Raw genomic sequence first — 13,383 nt, forward strand, 5'->3', positions numbered from 1 at the left:
TGTAATCCCAGCACTTTGGGAGGCCAAGGCAGGAGGATCACCTGAGGTCAGGAATTTGAGAGCAGCCTGGCCAACATGGCAAATCCCCGTCTCTGCTAAAAATACAAAATTTAGGCAGGTGTGGTGGTGGGCACCTGTAATCCCAGCTACTTGGGAGGCTGAGGTGGGTGGATCACTTGAACCCAGGAGGAGGAGGTTGCAGTGAGTCAAGATTGCACCATTGCACTCCAGCCTGGGCAACAGAGTGGGACTGTCTCAAAAAAAAAAAAAAAAAAAGAAAAGAAAATGTACACTTAATATTTAAGGGTGAAGTGTTACAAAGCCTGAAACTTACTTTCAATTGGTCAACAAAAAATATATATAATATATAAATACACGCTCACATATATAATAAAGAGAAATAGAGAAATAAAGTAAATGTGGCAAAATATATAGGTATTCAATGCAACTCTTCTTTCAAATTATCTGTAAGTTTGAAGTTTTTTCAAAATAAGTCGGAGGGAGGAGCAGTCCAAAAATATATATATATTTTTTACCTTGAAGTCGCTCATCAGTGAATATTTTGTTTGTTTGGTTCCAGGTGCTATCTATAAATATAATTTTTTTCAGTGTTGTGCCTTTGCACTTGCTGTCATTCAAATCACAGAACGCTTGTTCTTCAGTTCTTTTGCGTTTAAAAGATGACTTGTCAGGGTCATCATTTTTGCTGCTAACATTATTTTGAATCCTTTTTTGCAGATGAAAAGAAATATCTTTTATTGAGATAGACTGAGGTCCAGGAAAAACAAGTGCAACTTCATGGTCCTTTTCTTCATATTCTGGAATACAAGAATACGTGTAAATGTTTGCAAATTCAGGTGCTAAGAGTTTTGCATGTATAGCAGTACTTTTACCATCTGTTTCATTTGGATGTTTAATGATGTCAATCTTCAATGGAAGTTTCACAAGTGGAATCTGTTCAATAGGTACATTTTCAACTGGAATGTAACATGTAGAGCAGTAGAACATTCTGGAACCACCACATTTGAGACATTTTGATCTCCCACTTTGCTGAGCTTTTTGAAGAACTTCTTGAGATGCTAAACATAAGTTTTGAAGGGGATCTTCTGAAGCTATGGAAGTAGTTTGTGACTGCTTTGTTTCCACAAAGTTTGAATTATTTTCTTCACTTCGTTTGAGAAATATAGGTGGATTGAGAGACATTCTTCATTCAAACAAAAGTTTAACAGCTATTTCTAAAACACATATCATATGTGCACTGCGAGTCCTCGAACAGCTCCACGCGTCTCCAGCTCTGCCCAAGCCCGAGCCACGCGCCGGGCCGTGATCGCGCACGGACCAGACGGTATGATATTCTTTTATCTGTTTAATGTCTTTTATCTGTACCATCTGCAGTGATGCCCATTTTCATTCCTAACGTTGGTTGTGACTTCTTTGTTTTTCCTTGGGCAATATTGCTAGAGGCTTGTCATTTCATTAGTTGGTTCTTTTCAAAGAACCAACTTCTGGCATATTGGTTTTCTCTACTGAAGGTTTGCTTTCTGTTTCACTAATTTCTGGTCTTATTTTAAATAATTCTATCCTTCTACTCTATTGGTGTTATTTTGCTATTCTTTTTCTAACTTCTTGTGATGTATGCCTAACTAATTAATTTGCAGTCTGCCTTCTTTCCTTGAGAACTTGTTTGGAGGTTCTAGCAGAGGAGTGCAGCTACTTGTATACCCTTGACTGAAGACCGGTCCTCCTCTATCGGGGATGGTCATCCTCTTCAGCCGAGCACGCAGCTTTGGGAGGGATGCACATGGAGCGGTGAGGGAGGAAGGGGAACCCGTCTAGGCAGCCAGATCAGCCGAATCAACTCTGGCAATCAATGGGGTGACAGATGTCTCAGCCAGATCACCCTCACATCCTTACTTCCTACTATATACAGTTCAGGCTATAAAATTGCCCTCTAAGCAATCCCACAAATTTTGATATGTAGTGTTTTCATGATCATTCAGTTCAAAGCATTTTCTAATTTCCATTATGATGTCTGTTTTGATCCATGACTTATTTAGAAGTATTTTTCTTAATTACCAAACATATTGTGATTTTTGGTTATCTTTTGTTATTGATTTCTAGCTTAGTTGCACTGCAGTCAGAGAATATACTCTATATTGATTCAATCTTGTGAAATGTGTTGATATTTGATGTCCTAGTATATGGTGAGTTTTGGTAAATGTCCTACGTGTGCTTAAAAAGAATGCATATTCTATGGTTGTCAAATGTAATGTTCTGTCCATTCAGTCAAGATTACTAATTGTTTTGCTTAAATCTATGTTCTGATTTTTTTGTCTGCCTCTTTTATTAGTTATAAACAGAGGCATGTTAAAATCTCTCACTATGATTGTGGATTTTCCGTTTTTCTTTTTAGTACTTTCAACTTTTGTTTCATACATTTTCAGGATTGTTTTATAGCTCAGAATATGACCTATCTTAGTGAATATTCCATAGGTGCTTGAAAAAAATATATATTCTGCTGTTGTTGGATGATGGAGAGTTCTGTTACACATCAATTTGATGCTGTTGTTGAGTATCTTTATTTCTATATCCTTGCTGATTTTCTGTCCAGTAGTTCTGTCTAGCAGTAGTAATTGGCAATTGTGGGGTGTTGAAATCTCTAACTATAATTGCGAATTTGTCTATTTTGCCTTTCAGCTCTATCAGTTTCTACTCCATGTATTTTGGGGTCCTGTTTTTGGTGTGCACACATTTAATGGGCTTTCAATGAACTTTTAATTTTGTTTATTTTGGTGATAATTTCTAGAAATTCTGATGAGTTTTTCATCAAATCTGGTGACTTTCTATAGTTTCTTTTTTCTTTAGATATAAATACTACTTTTAAAATCTGTATCATACAATGCCAGTTTCAAAGTCTGTACAGGTTATTTCTGTTGTCTGTTTTTTCTGATAGTTCTTAGTCATATTGTTTTCTTTTGTGCCTAGTTATTTTTGAATGTTTTCTGGTGAGTGCTCCTGAGCAGTTATTAGTGAAAGATCCTCCAGATCTAAGATAGATATTCCAGAGACACTTCATATTTGCTTTTGCCAGGCACCTAGAATTATTAAAACTCATGAATAACCTGAAATCAAATTCCTGGCTTGAGTTTTTTTGGCTAACCCAGGATGGGAGTTTCAAATCTGAGCAAGGACTCATGTGTGGCTGCTTCTTCCTAGGGATATTTTATTCTTTCACTTTTCCTCTTTTGCTTGTCTCAGCACTAAAGCACTAAGGCTTCTCAGAAGTTCTCTAGGATTAGGGGGAAAAGGTGAATTAAGATCTAGTTTACCTTACCCCTGAGGGTATAGCTCCTTGTGGGTTCAGCTGAATGTAGGGGAAGTCAACTCTGAGGCCTCTCAGCTTGGAAGGGATCCAGTCTGAATTCTGTTCTTCCCGACTTGCATGGCTGCTGATTCAAAGCTTAAGTGAGCCGTTCTGGCAAGTGCTCAATAGGGCACCAGTGGCTCTGGTGCTCCCATAGCCTGCTAACCTCTCTGGTTCCAGGTGTTTATCTCTCAGCTTTTTAGCTTTAATAGTGAAGTTTGCTAAAGAGAAGCAGAACAGAAAACCAATACTGCATGTTCTCACTTCTAAGTGGAAGCTAATGATGAGAACTCATGATCACAAAGAAGGGACCAGTACACACTGGGTTCTACTTGAGGGTGGAGGGTGGAGAGTGAGAGAAGCAGAGAAAATAACTAATGGGCACCAAGCTTAATACCTGGGTGATGAAATAATCTGTGCAATAGACGCCTGAGACATGAGTTTATCTACATAACAAACCTTCACATGTACCCTCGAACCCAAAATAAAAGTTTAAAAAAGGTGAAGTGTGGAAAACGTGCTACCCACCACTTTTTGTTGTTTTAATGGAAAAGTTGATCCTAAGAGTGTAGGATGCCCCCCTGGAAACTGGAAGCATTTTCCATCCATGGTAATCCTGGCAGGCCCAGGCTCTCCTTCCTGAGGGCTGAGGTACCCCCTCCTTCAAGGGGATGGCAGAACCCAGCTGAGAGCAAGGAGGTCATATTCAGTTTTTGACTCCCACAACTGGCTCTTGAAACTCATTTCAGAGGTAATGCTTGTGAAGGTTAAATCTTTCATTTAAAAGAGCCAGGCTATATTGAGAGAGAAAAGGTTTATTTAAGTTCCAAAAGTTACTCTTAAAATAATCAAGAACCAGAAAACCCGGGGAATCAGAGTGCACAGTTTCACTAAAGCCCACAGAGCAGTAAAAAGAAAAGAAAGTGAAAATGAAAACAAAAGGCCCTTTTTGGCCTGAGGGTGAGGTGAGGTGGAAGAATGGGCAGAAGGGCAGAGAAAAGCCTGATAGACAATGTCTGTGGTGACAGTTTAGACAGGCATTAGGCCTGCTCCCTATACTCTCATAACCTGCAGAGATAAACCTAATTTGTATTGGGGTTTGGGAGGGCATAGTTAAGATGCCCAGTTAAATCTGGCAATGGTAGAGCAGTGGAGTTTATATTTTGCTTCCCGTCTGGAATTCTGGAAGACCACCTTGCATTGCCCTGTGCCAATACACAACGGCACTGACAGAATAGAAATGGCATGTGGCGTGTATAGCAGAGAGAGCTTCAGAACAGCCTCCTTCAGCTTTGGCAGGGTATGGCACAGATCCACAGCAATTCTAAGTCTCCTTGAGAGGAATAGTGAAGGAGGCTGAGAATTAGCAGTCAGCAGGTGCCTGGGCTACTAGCGGGTAGATACAGGGTATAGGGAGTACAGTCCAAAGCCAGGGACTATGGCATTGACAGTACCAGGGGGAGCCAAGGCACAGGTCCAGACAACAGGGATATAATGCCTGAGACAAGAGAAGCTGAGGAGGCTTCAATAGTGGAGCGAGAGTGGATAGATGCCAGTGCCTAAGATTAAGGACAGATCCCTCGGCTAGAAAGTAGTGAGGGCAGCTGCCCTGTTTTGGAAGCCAGGATGCTAAGCCATCCAGGATGCTTAATGCACTCTTGGGGAGGTAGGCAGGAAAAAATGCACTTGATTAATAACTAACCTGTAAAAGACTAAGCTGAAAATTAAAAAGTTTACCACTTCAGGAATCCCTTGAAGTGGCATATTTTTTCACAATTCATGGAAATGGTGGCTTAAGATCAAGTTGAATGTTATAGAAAGCAAAGTAAGTTATCTTTCTGTGCATCTGAGCTCATGTTATACATGGGACATACATGCTCCTTCTTTTTCTCTTCCTGTTTAAAAGAAATGGGGGTTGGGAGGACTAACTCCTGCTGGGTGCTGACTTTCTTGAGCAATTTACATACACTTAACCTTCACATTAATTTCTGTTTTATAGAAGAAAATGGTGGAAGGGCAGGGCTCTCTCCAGGCAGCTCTGCTGGGCATGTTGGATACCCAGGTGTCACCTGTGATGGTTTAGCTCATCTTGATAGGGCAGGCCCTGCATTGAGAAATCAATGCTTTTTTATAGCACCCAGGAGAGGAGAGTCAATAAAAATAACAATTTGATGTAAAACTCCTTCTTGCCCTCCAAATGGTGATAAGTCCAAGCCTTTTCCCTTCCCCACTGCTCTAGGTCACAATCCCAGTGACCCTCTCAGCCCCTCCCCCACTAGATGCAGATACTTCTCCTGTGACCCTCTGCTGCTCAGACACATCTCCATTACAGCACCTGTATGAAAATGATTCATCTGCCTGTGCCTTTCCCATGACACTGAGTGCCCCTTAAGGACATGAACTTGTCTTTTCGTCCTGGGTAACACGACGAACACATTAGTTAGAATGAAGATATACCATCCTTACAGACAGAATTCCTTGTTTATCTCTACCCTCTCTGAAAACTAAGAAAATGATAATAAAGGAATAAATAAAGTATGAAATCATAAGGGCAAAGAGAGTGCAAAAGGAGACAATCGTTGGGAAAATGCAAAACATTTTGGACACTGGAGAGCTGATAAAAATTGATAACAAACCAAGCAGAGTCTTCTGCATGCAGGAAAGGCAGTAAGAGGCAAGCTGTGCAGTAGCAGAGGCCCAGAGTGGCTCAGGAATCGGAGGAGCCAAGAAACTCTCCAGGTGGGGGTGCCAGAGGGCCTGAAAACAGGAGGGCCAGTTGAGAGTTTGTATGAAGAGTCCTTGGATCCACCCCAGCCTCTAATCGCCTACGTTATCCTCCCATTGTGGCAGAAGGGCGCATATCTACTTTCTGCCTGGGTTGGACCAGAGAGAACCTTTATTCTCAAATATAGGCACAGCTGAGGGAGGGGAAGTAACATCTTTAAGACAGAAGGATTAAGTATGTTTCCCAGAATGTCTCTCTGGGGAACAGACCTACCTAGGAAAAGACACCAACACCTACACACATTTGGGGGTCTTGAACCTAGGGCCTGACCATATAACCATGAGGTCTATCAGCTTTACATTCACGTCCAGAGCTTCTAGCCTGCATTTAGGGCCTGATCTGCAAACATGAGTGGACAGTCTAGGAAGAGACAAATTTTGGAAAGGTGCTCACCATGAAAGACAGAGACTAAAACAGCCACCAGGAGCAAAGGAACTTGGAGGATACAAAGGCAATGCCGAAATTGTATGCAGGATTTGCAGGAATTGTATGCAGGAATTGTATAATAGAAGAAAAGACTAGAGGTTTAATATAGGAGGTACACAGTGAACTAATAGAAATTTCTGAAAGAGAACAGGAAAACAGAAGAAATTATCAAATAAATAAGACATTCTATTTTCCCAGACTAGAAGGACATACATTTTCAGAATCAATGGTCCTCTGAGAATCAACATTTGGCATAAAAGAAGATTCACACAATGGCAAAACATTATAAGATTTTAGATGAGTAGGTTTAAAGAGAAGGTCCTGAAAGTTTCAAAAGAGAAAACCAGAGGTTTAACATACAGAACTGGAAAGCAGGATAGCATTAGATTTCTCAACAGCAAGTCTTGAATCCAGGAGACAGTGGAGTGAAGTCTTCAAAATGTTAAAGGAAAATCATTTCCAACCTTAATTCTACATTTGGCCAAACTACCAATCAATTAGAACAAGTGTCAGCAGGCTTTTTCCATTACGGGACAGATAGTAAATAGTTTAGGCTTTGCAGGCCACATACAGTTTTTATGGGCCACATACAAGCTTTGTTGCATAATTTTAAAAGCCATTTAAAAAATGTAAGCAAACCATCCCATAGCTCACAACATAAATGAAAATAGGCTATGGATCAGATTTGGCCCATGGGCTGTAGTTTACTGCCCTCTGAAGTATGGCATGAAGTTGTGTTCACATATGCTAGGTCTCAGAAAATTTACCTCCTCTATACCCTTTCTCACAAAGATGCCAGAAGATGAACTCTACCACCCAAATAAGAGAGTAAACCCAAAAGCAGAAGGCATGGGATCCAAGAAACAGGGGTTTTGAATCAGGAAACAGGCACAGAGAATCCCCAGGGAGACAGTGAAAGGCAATCCCAGGATGACAGTATAGTGGGTACAGAGAGCTGGATGTCCAGCTAGGACCTGGAGGGCTTCAGGAGGGATATAGGCAGACACAAAATGGAACAGACAGATCATCTGATGAATTTGTCTGTACTAAGAAGAGTTTTAGAGATCTTTTGGTAAAATTGGGACTGAATTAATGATAGGCATAAGAAACTAAGGCAACAAATACATGAACAATTACTAACTCTAGGAAAAAACCCAAAGTTTATATGGGAGGCAGTGGAATCATAGTGCACTGCATGGTTTTCTTGACACTATTTACATAGACATAAATGTGAACAATAATATGAATCACACCCAAAGTTATGAGCTAATCAATTTGGGAGCATGTGGTGGAGGCGAGGTGTGAATGGGAGGGTGGAGGTGTGAGAAAGTGAAATCTTCATTTTTCCTGAAGGAAGCCAAGATATATTATCTAAATCTGAAAGAACAAGATATAACAGTATAAGCTTGTTATTTAGAAATGGGGAGTCAAGTACCAGAGAAAACATCTGAAAGAGTCATCAGTGATTGCTCTGGGAACCAGGAATCAGAAATGAGGATGGAACAAATAACACTATAAGCCTTAGAGTAACAACTTTTATTATCTAATAAATTTATAAATATGATATATAAAATAAGCTTAAAAATTAATGCATGCTGTAGAAATATTATAGTCTACTGAAAAGTGTGAAGGATAAAAAGTTAATAAAACATATCTAAGATGTTAATATGGTTTATATTATAGTTCATTTTGTATTTTTTTATACTTTTCTTCAAATCACGTAAATTCACTTTTAATTCTTCTTTATTTAGATTACATCATAAGCGTTTTTCTTGGTCATTAGCACTCTTGAAAACATCACTTTTAATAGCTGCATAATGATATAGATTAAAAATATATAAAAAAAAGAATTTACTCAGAGGAGGAGCCAAGATGGCCGAATAGGAACAGCTCCGGTCTACAGCTCCCAGCGAGAGTGATGCAGAAGACGGGTGATTTCTGCATTTCCATCTGAGGTACCAGGTTCATCTCACTAGGGAGTGCCAGACAGTGGGTGCAGGTCAGTGGGTGCACGCACCGTGCGCGAGCCGAAGCAGGGCGAGGCATTGCCTCACCCGGGAAGCACAAGGGGTCAGGGAGTTCCCTTTCCTAGTCAAAGAAAGTGGTGACAGACGGCACCTGGAAAATCGGGTCACTCCCACCCGAATACTGCGCTTTTCTGACGGGCTTAAAAAACGGCTCACCAGGAGATTATATCCCGCACCTGACTCGGAGGGTACTATGCCCACGGAGTCTCGCTGATTGCTAGCACAGCAGTCTGAGATCAAACTGCAAGGCAGCAGCGAGGCTGGGGGAGGGGCACCCGCCATTGCCCAGGCTTGCTTAGGTAAGCAAAGCCTCCGGGAAGCTCGAACTGGGTGGAGCCCACCACAGCTCAAGGAGGCCTGCCTGCCTCTGTAGGCTCCACCTCTGGGGGCAGGGTACAGACAAACAAAAAGACAGCAGTAACCTCTGCAGACTTAAATGTCCCTGTCTGACAGCTTTGAAGAGAGCAGTGGTTCTCCCACCACGCAGCTGGAGATCTGAGAACGGGCAGACTGCCTCCTCAAGTGGGTCCCTGACCCCTGACCCCAGAGCAGCCTAACTGGGAGGCACCCCCCAGCAGGGGCACACTGACACCTCATAAGGCCAGGTACTCCAACAGACCTGCAGCTGAGGGTCCTGTCTGTTAGAAGGAAAACTAACAAACAGAAAGGACATCCACACCAAAAACCCATCTGTACATCACCATCATCAAAGACCAAAAGTAGATAAAACCACAAAGATGGGGAAAAAACAGAGCAGAAAAACTGGAAACTCTAAAAATCAGAGCGCCTCTCCTCCTCCAAAGGAACGCAGTTCCTCACCAGCAATGGAACAAAGCTGGATGGAGAATGACTTTGACGAGCTGAGAGAAGAAGGCTTCAGACGATCAAATTACTCCAAGCTACGGGAGGAAATTCAAACCAAAGGCAAAGAAGTTGAAAACTTTGAAAAAAATTTAGAAGAATGTATAACTAGAATAACCAATACAGAGAAGTGCTTAAAGGAGCTGATGGAGCTGAAAACCAAGGCTCGAGAACTATGTGAAGAATGCAGAAGCCTCAGGAGCTGATGCGATCAACTGGAAGAAAGGGTATCAGCGATGGAAGATGAAATGAATGAAATGAAGTGAGAAGGGAAGTTTAGAGAAAAAAGAATAAAAAGAAACGAGCAAAGCGTCCAAGAAATATGGGACTATGTGAAAAGACCAAATCTACGTCTGATTGGTGTACCTGAAAGTGACGGGGAGAATGGAACCAAGTTGGAAAACACTCTGCAGGATATTATCCAGGAGAACTTCCCCAATCTAGCAAGGCAGGCCAACATTCAAATTCAGGAAATACAGAGAATGCCACAAAGATACTCCTCGAGAAGAGCAACTCCAAGACACATAATTGTCAGATTCACCAAAGTTGAAATGAAGGAAAAAATGTTAAGGGCAGCCAGAGAGAAAGGTCGGGTTACCCTCAAAGGGAAGCCCATCAGACTAACAGCAGATCTCTCGGCAGAAACTCTACAAGCCAGAAGAGAGTGGGGGCCAATATTCAACATTCTTAAAGAAAAGAATTTTCAACCCAGAATTTCATATCCAGCCAAACTAAGCTTCATAAGTGAAGGAGAAATAAAATCCTTTACAGACAAGCAAATGCTGAGAGATTTTGTCACTACCAGGCCTGCCCTAAAAGAGCTCCTGAAGGAAGCACTAAACATGGAAAGGAACAACTGGTACCAGCCACTGCAAAATCATGCCAAAATGTAAAGACCACTGAGACTAGGAAGAAACTGCATCAACTAATGAGCAAAATAACCAGCTAACATCATAATGACAGGATCAAATTCACACATAACAATATTAACTTTAAATATAAATGGACTAAATGCTCCAATTAAAAGACACAGACTGGTAAATTGGATAAAGAGTCAAGACCCATCAGTGTGCTGTATTCAGGAAACCCATCTCATGTGCAGAGACACACATAGGCTCAAAATAAAAGGATGGAGGAAGATCTACCAAGCAAATGGAAAACAAAAAAAGGCAGGAGTTGCAATCCTAGTCTCTGATAAAACAGACTTTAAACCAACAAAGATCAAAAGAGACAAAGAAGGCCATTCCATAATGGTAAAGGGATCAATTCAACAAGAAGAGCTAACTATCCTAAATATGTATGCACCCAATACAGGAGCACCCAGATTCATAAAGCAAGTCCTTAGTGAACTACAAAGAGACTTAGACTCCCACACAATAATAATGGGAGACTTTAACACCCCACTGTCAACATTAGACAGATCAACGAGACAGAAAGTTAACAAGGATACCCAGGAATTGAACTCAGCTCTGCACCAAGCGGACCTAATAGACATCTACAGAAGTCTCTACCCCAAATCAACAGAATATACATTTTTTTCAGCACCACACCACACCTATTCCAAAATTGACCACATAGTTGGAAGTAAAGCACTCCTCAGCAAATGTAAAAGAACAGAAATTATAACAAACTATCTCTCAGACCACAGTGCAATCAAACTAGAACTCAGGATTAAGAAACTCACTCAAAACCGCTCAACTACATGGAAACGGAACAACCTGCTCCTGAATGACTACTGGGTAAATAATGAAATGAAGGCAGAAATAAAGATGTTCTTTGAAACCAATGAGAACAAAGACACAACATACCAGAATCTCTGGGACGCATTCAAAGCAGTGTGTAGAGGGAAATTTATAGCACTAAATGCCCACAAGAGAAAGCAGGAAAGATCCAGAATTGACACCCTAACATCACAATTAAAAGAACTAGAAAAGCAAGAGCAAACACATTCAAAAGCTAGCAGAAGGCAAGAAATAACTAAAATCAGAGCAGAACTGAAGGAAATAGAGACACAAAAAACCCTTCAAAAAATTAATGAATGCAGGAGCTGGTTTTTTGAAAGGATCAACGAAATTGATAGACCACTAGCAAGACTAATAAAGAAAAAAAGAGAGAAGAATCAAATAGACGCAATAAAAAATGATAAAGGGGATATCACCACTGATCCAACAGAAATACAAACTACCATCAGAGAATACTACAAACAACTCTATGCAAATAAACTAGAAAATCTAGAAGAAATGGATAAATTCCTCGACACATACACTCTCCCAAGACTAAACCAGGAAGAAGTTGAATCTCTGAATAGACCAATAACAGGAGCTGAAAATGTGGCAATAATCAATAGCTTACCAACAGAAAAGAGTCCAGGACCTGATGGATTCACAGCCGAATTCTACCCGAGGTACAAGGAGGAACTGGTACCATTCCTTCTGAAACTATTCCAATCAATAGAAAAAGAGGGAATCCTCCCTAACTCAGTTTATGAGGCCAGCATCATCCTGATACCAAAGCCGGGCAGAGACACAACCAAAAAAGAGAATTTTAGACCAATATCCTTGATGAACATTGATGCAAAAATCCTCAATAAAATACGGGCAAACTGCATCCAGCAGCACATCAAAAAGCTTATCCACCATGATCAAGTAGGCTTCATCCCTGGGATGCAAGACTGGTTCAATATACGCAAATCAATAAATGTAATCCAGCATATAAACAGAACCAAAGACAAAAACCACATGATTATCTCAATAGATGCAGAAAAGGCCTTTGAAAAATTCAACAACCCTTCATGCTAAAAACTCTCAATAAATTAGGTATTGATGGGACATATCTCAAAATAATAAGAGCTATCTATGACAAACCCACAGCCAATATCATACTGAATGGGCAAAAACTGGAAGCATTCCCTTTGAAAACGGGCACAAGACAGGGATGCCGTCTCTCACCACTCCTATTCAACATAGTGTTGGAAGTTCTGGCCAGGGCAATTAGGCAGGAGAAGGAAATAAAGGGTATTCAATTAGGAAAAGAGGAAGTCAAATTGTCCCTGTTTGCAGATGACATGATTGTATATCTAGAAAACCCCATTGTTTCAGCCCAAAATCTACTTAAGCTGATAAGCAACTTCAGCAAGTCTCAGGATACAAAATCAATGTACAAAAATAACAAGCATTCTTATACACCAGCAACAGACAAACAGAGAGCCAAATCATGAGTGAATTCCCATTCACAATTGCTTCAAAGAGAATCAAATACCTAGGAATCCAACTTACAAGGGACATGAAGGACCTCTTCAAGGAGAACTACAAACCACTGCTCAAGGAAATGAAAGAGGATACAAACAAATGGAAGAACATTTCATGCTCATGGGTAGGAAGAATCAATATCGTGAAAATGGCCATACTACCCAAGGTAATTTACAGATTCAATGCCATCCCCATCAAGCTACCAATGACTTTCTTCACAGAATTGGAAAAACTACTTTAAAGTTCATATGGAACCAAAAAAGAGCCTGCATTGCCAAGTCAATCCTAAGCCAAAAGAAGAAATCTGGAGGCATCATGCTACCTGACTTCAAACTATACTATAAGGCTACAGTAACCAAAACAGCATGGTACTGGTACCAAAACAGAGATATAGATCAATGGAACGGAAGAGAGCCCTCAGAAATAACGCCGCATATCTACAACTATCTGATCTTTGACAAACCTGAGAAAAACAAGCAATGGGGAAAGGATTCCCTATTTAATAAATGGTGCTGGGAAAACTGGCTAGCCATATGTAGAAAGCTGAAACTGGATCCCTTCCTTACACCTTATACATATATCAATTCAAGATGGATTAAAGAGTTAAACGTTAGAGCTAAAACCATAAAAACCCTAGAAGAAAACCTAGGCATTACCATTCAGGACATAGGC

General features: G+C 40.6%; 1 protein-coding gene across 24 annotated transcripts in view; it reads right to left on the bottom strand.

Moving 5' to 3' along the window:
- Window positions 1–13,383, bottom strand: part of NMNAT3 (nicotinamide nucleotide adenylyltransferase 3) — a 117,799-nt gene that overhangs the window by 22,238 nt on the left and 82,178 nt on the right. The window contains exon 3 of one of the 24 annotated variants that reach the window (XM_016942058.3): window positions 537–818. The exons of the other annotated variants lie outside the window; for them this stretch is intronic. Coding sequence (XP_016797547.1) covers window positions 537–818 — 282 coding nt within the window. The remainder of the gene's footprint in view (window positions 1–536; window positions 819–13,383) is intronic. 24 annotated transcript variants of the gene reach the window in all.

This window comes from Pan troglodytes, chromosome 2, assembly GCF_028858775.2.
Source record: "Pan troglodytes isolate AG18354 chromosome 2, NHGRI_mPanTro3-v2.0_pri, whole genome shotgun sequence".
In the NCBI taxonomy this organism is placed as follows: Eukaryota; Metazoa; Chordata; class Mammalia; order Primates; family Hominidae; genus Pan; species Pan troglodytes.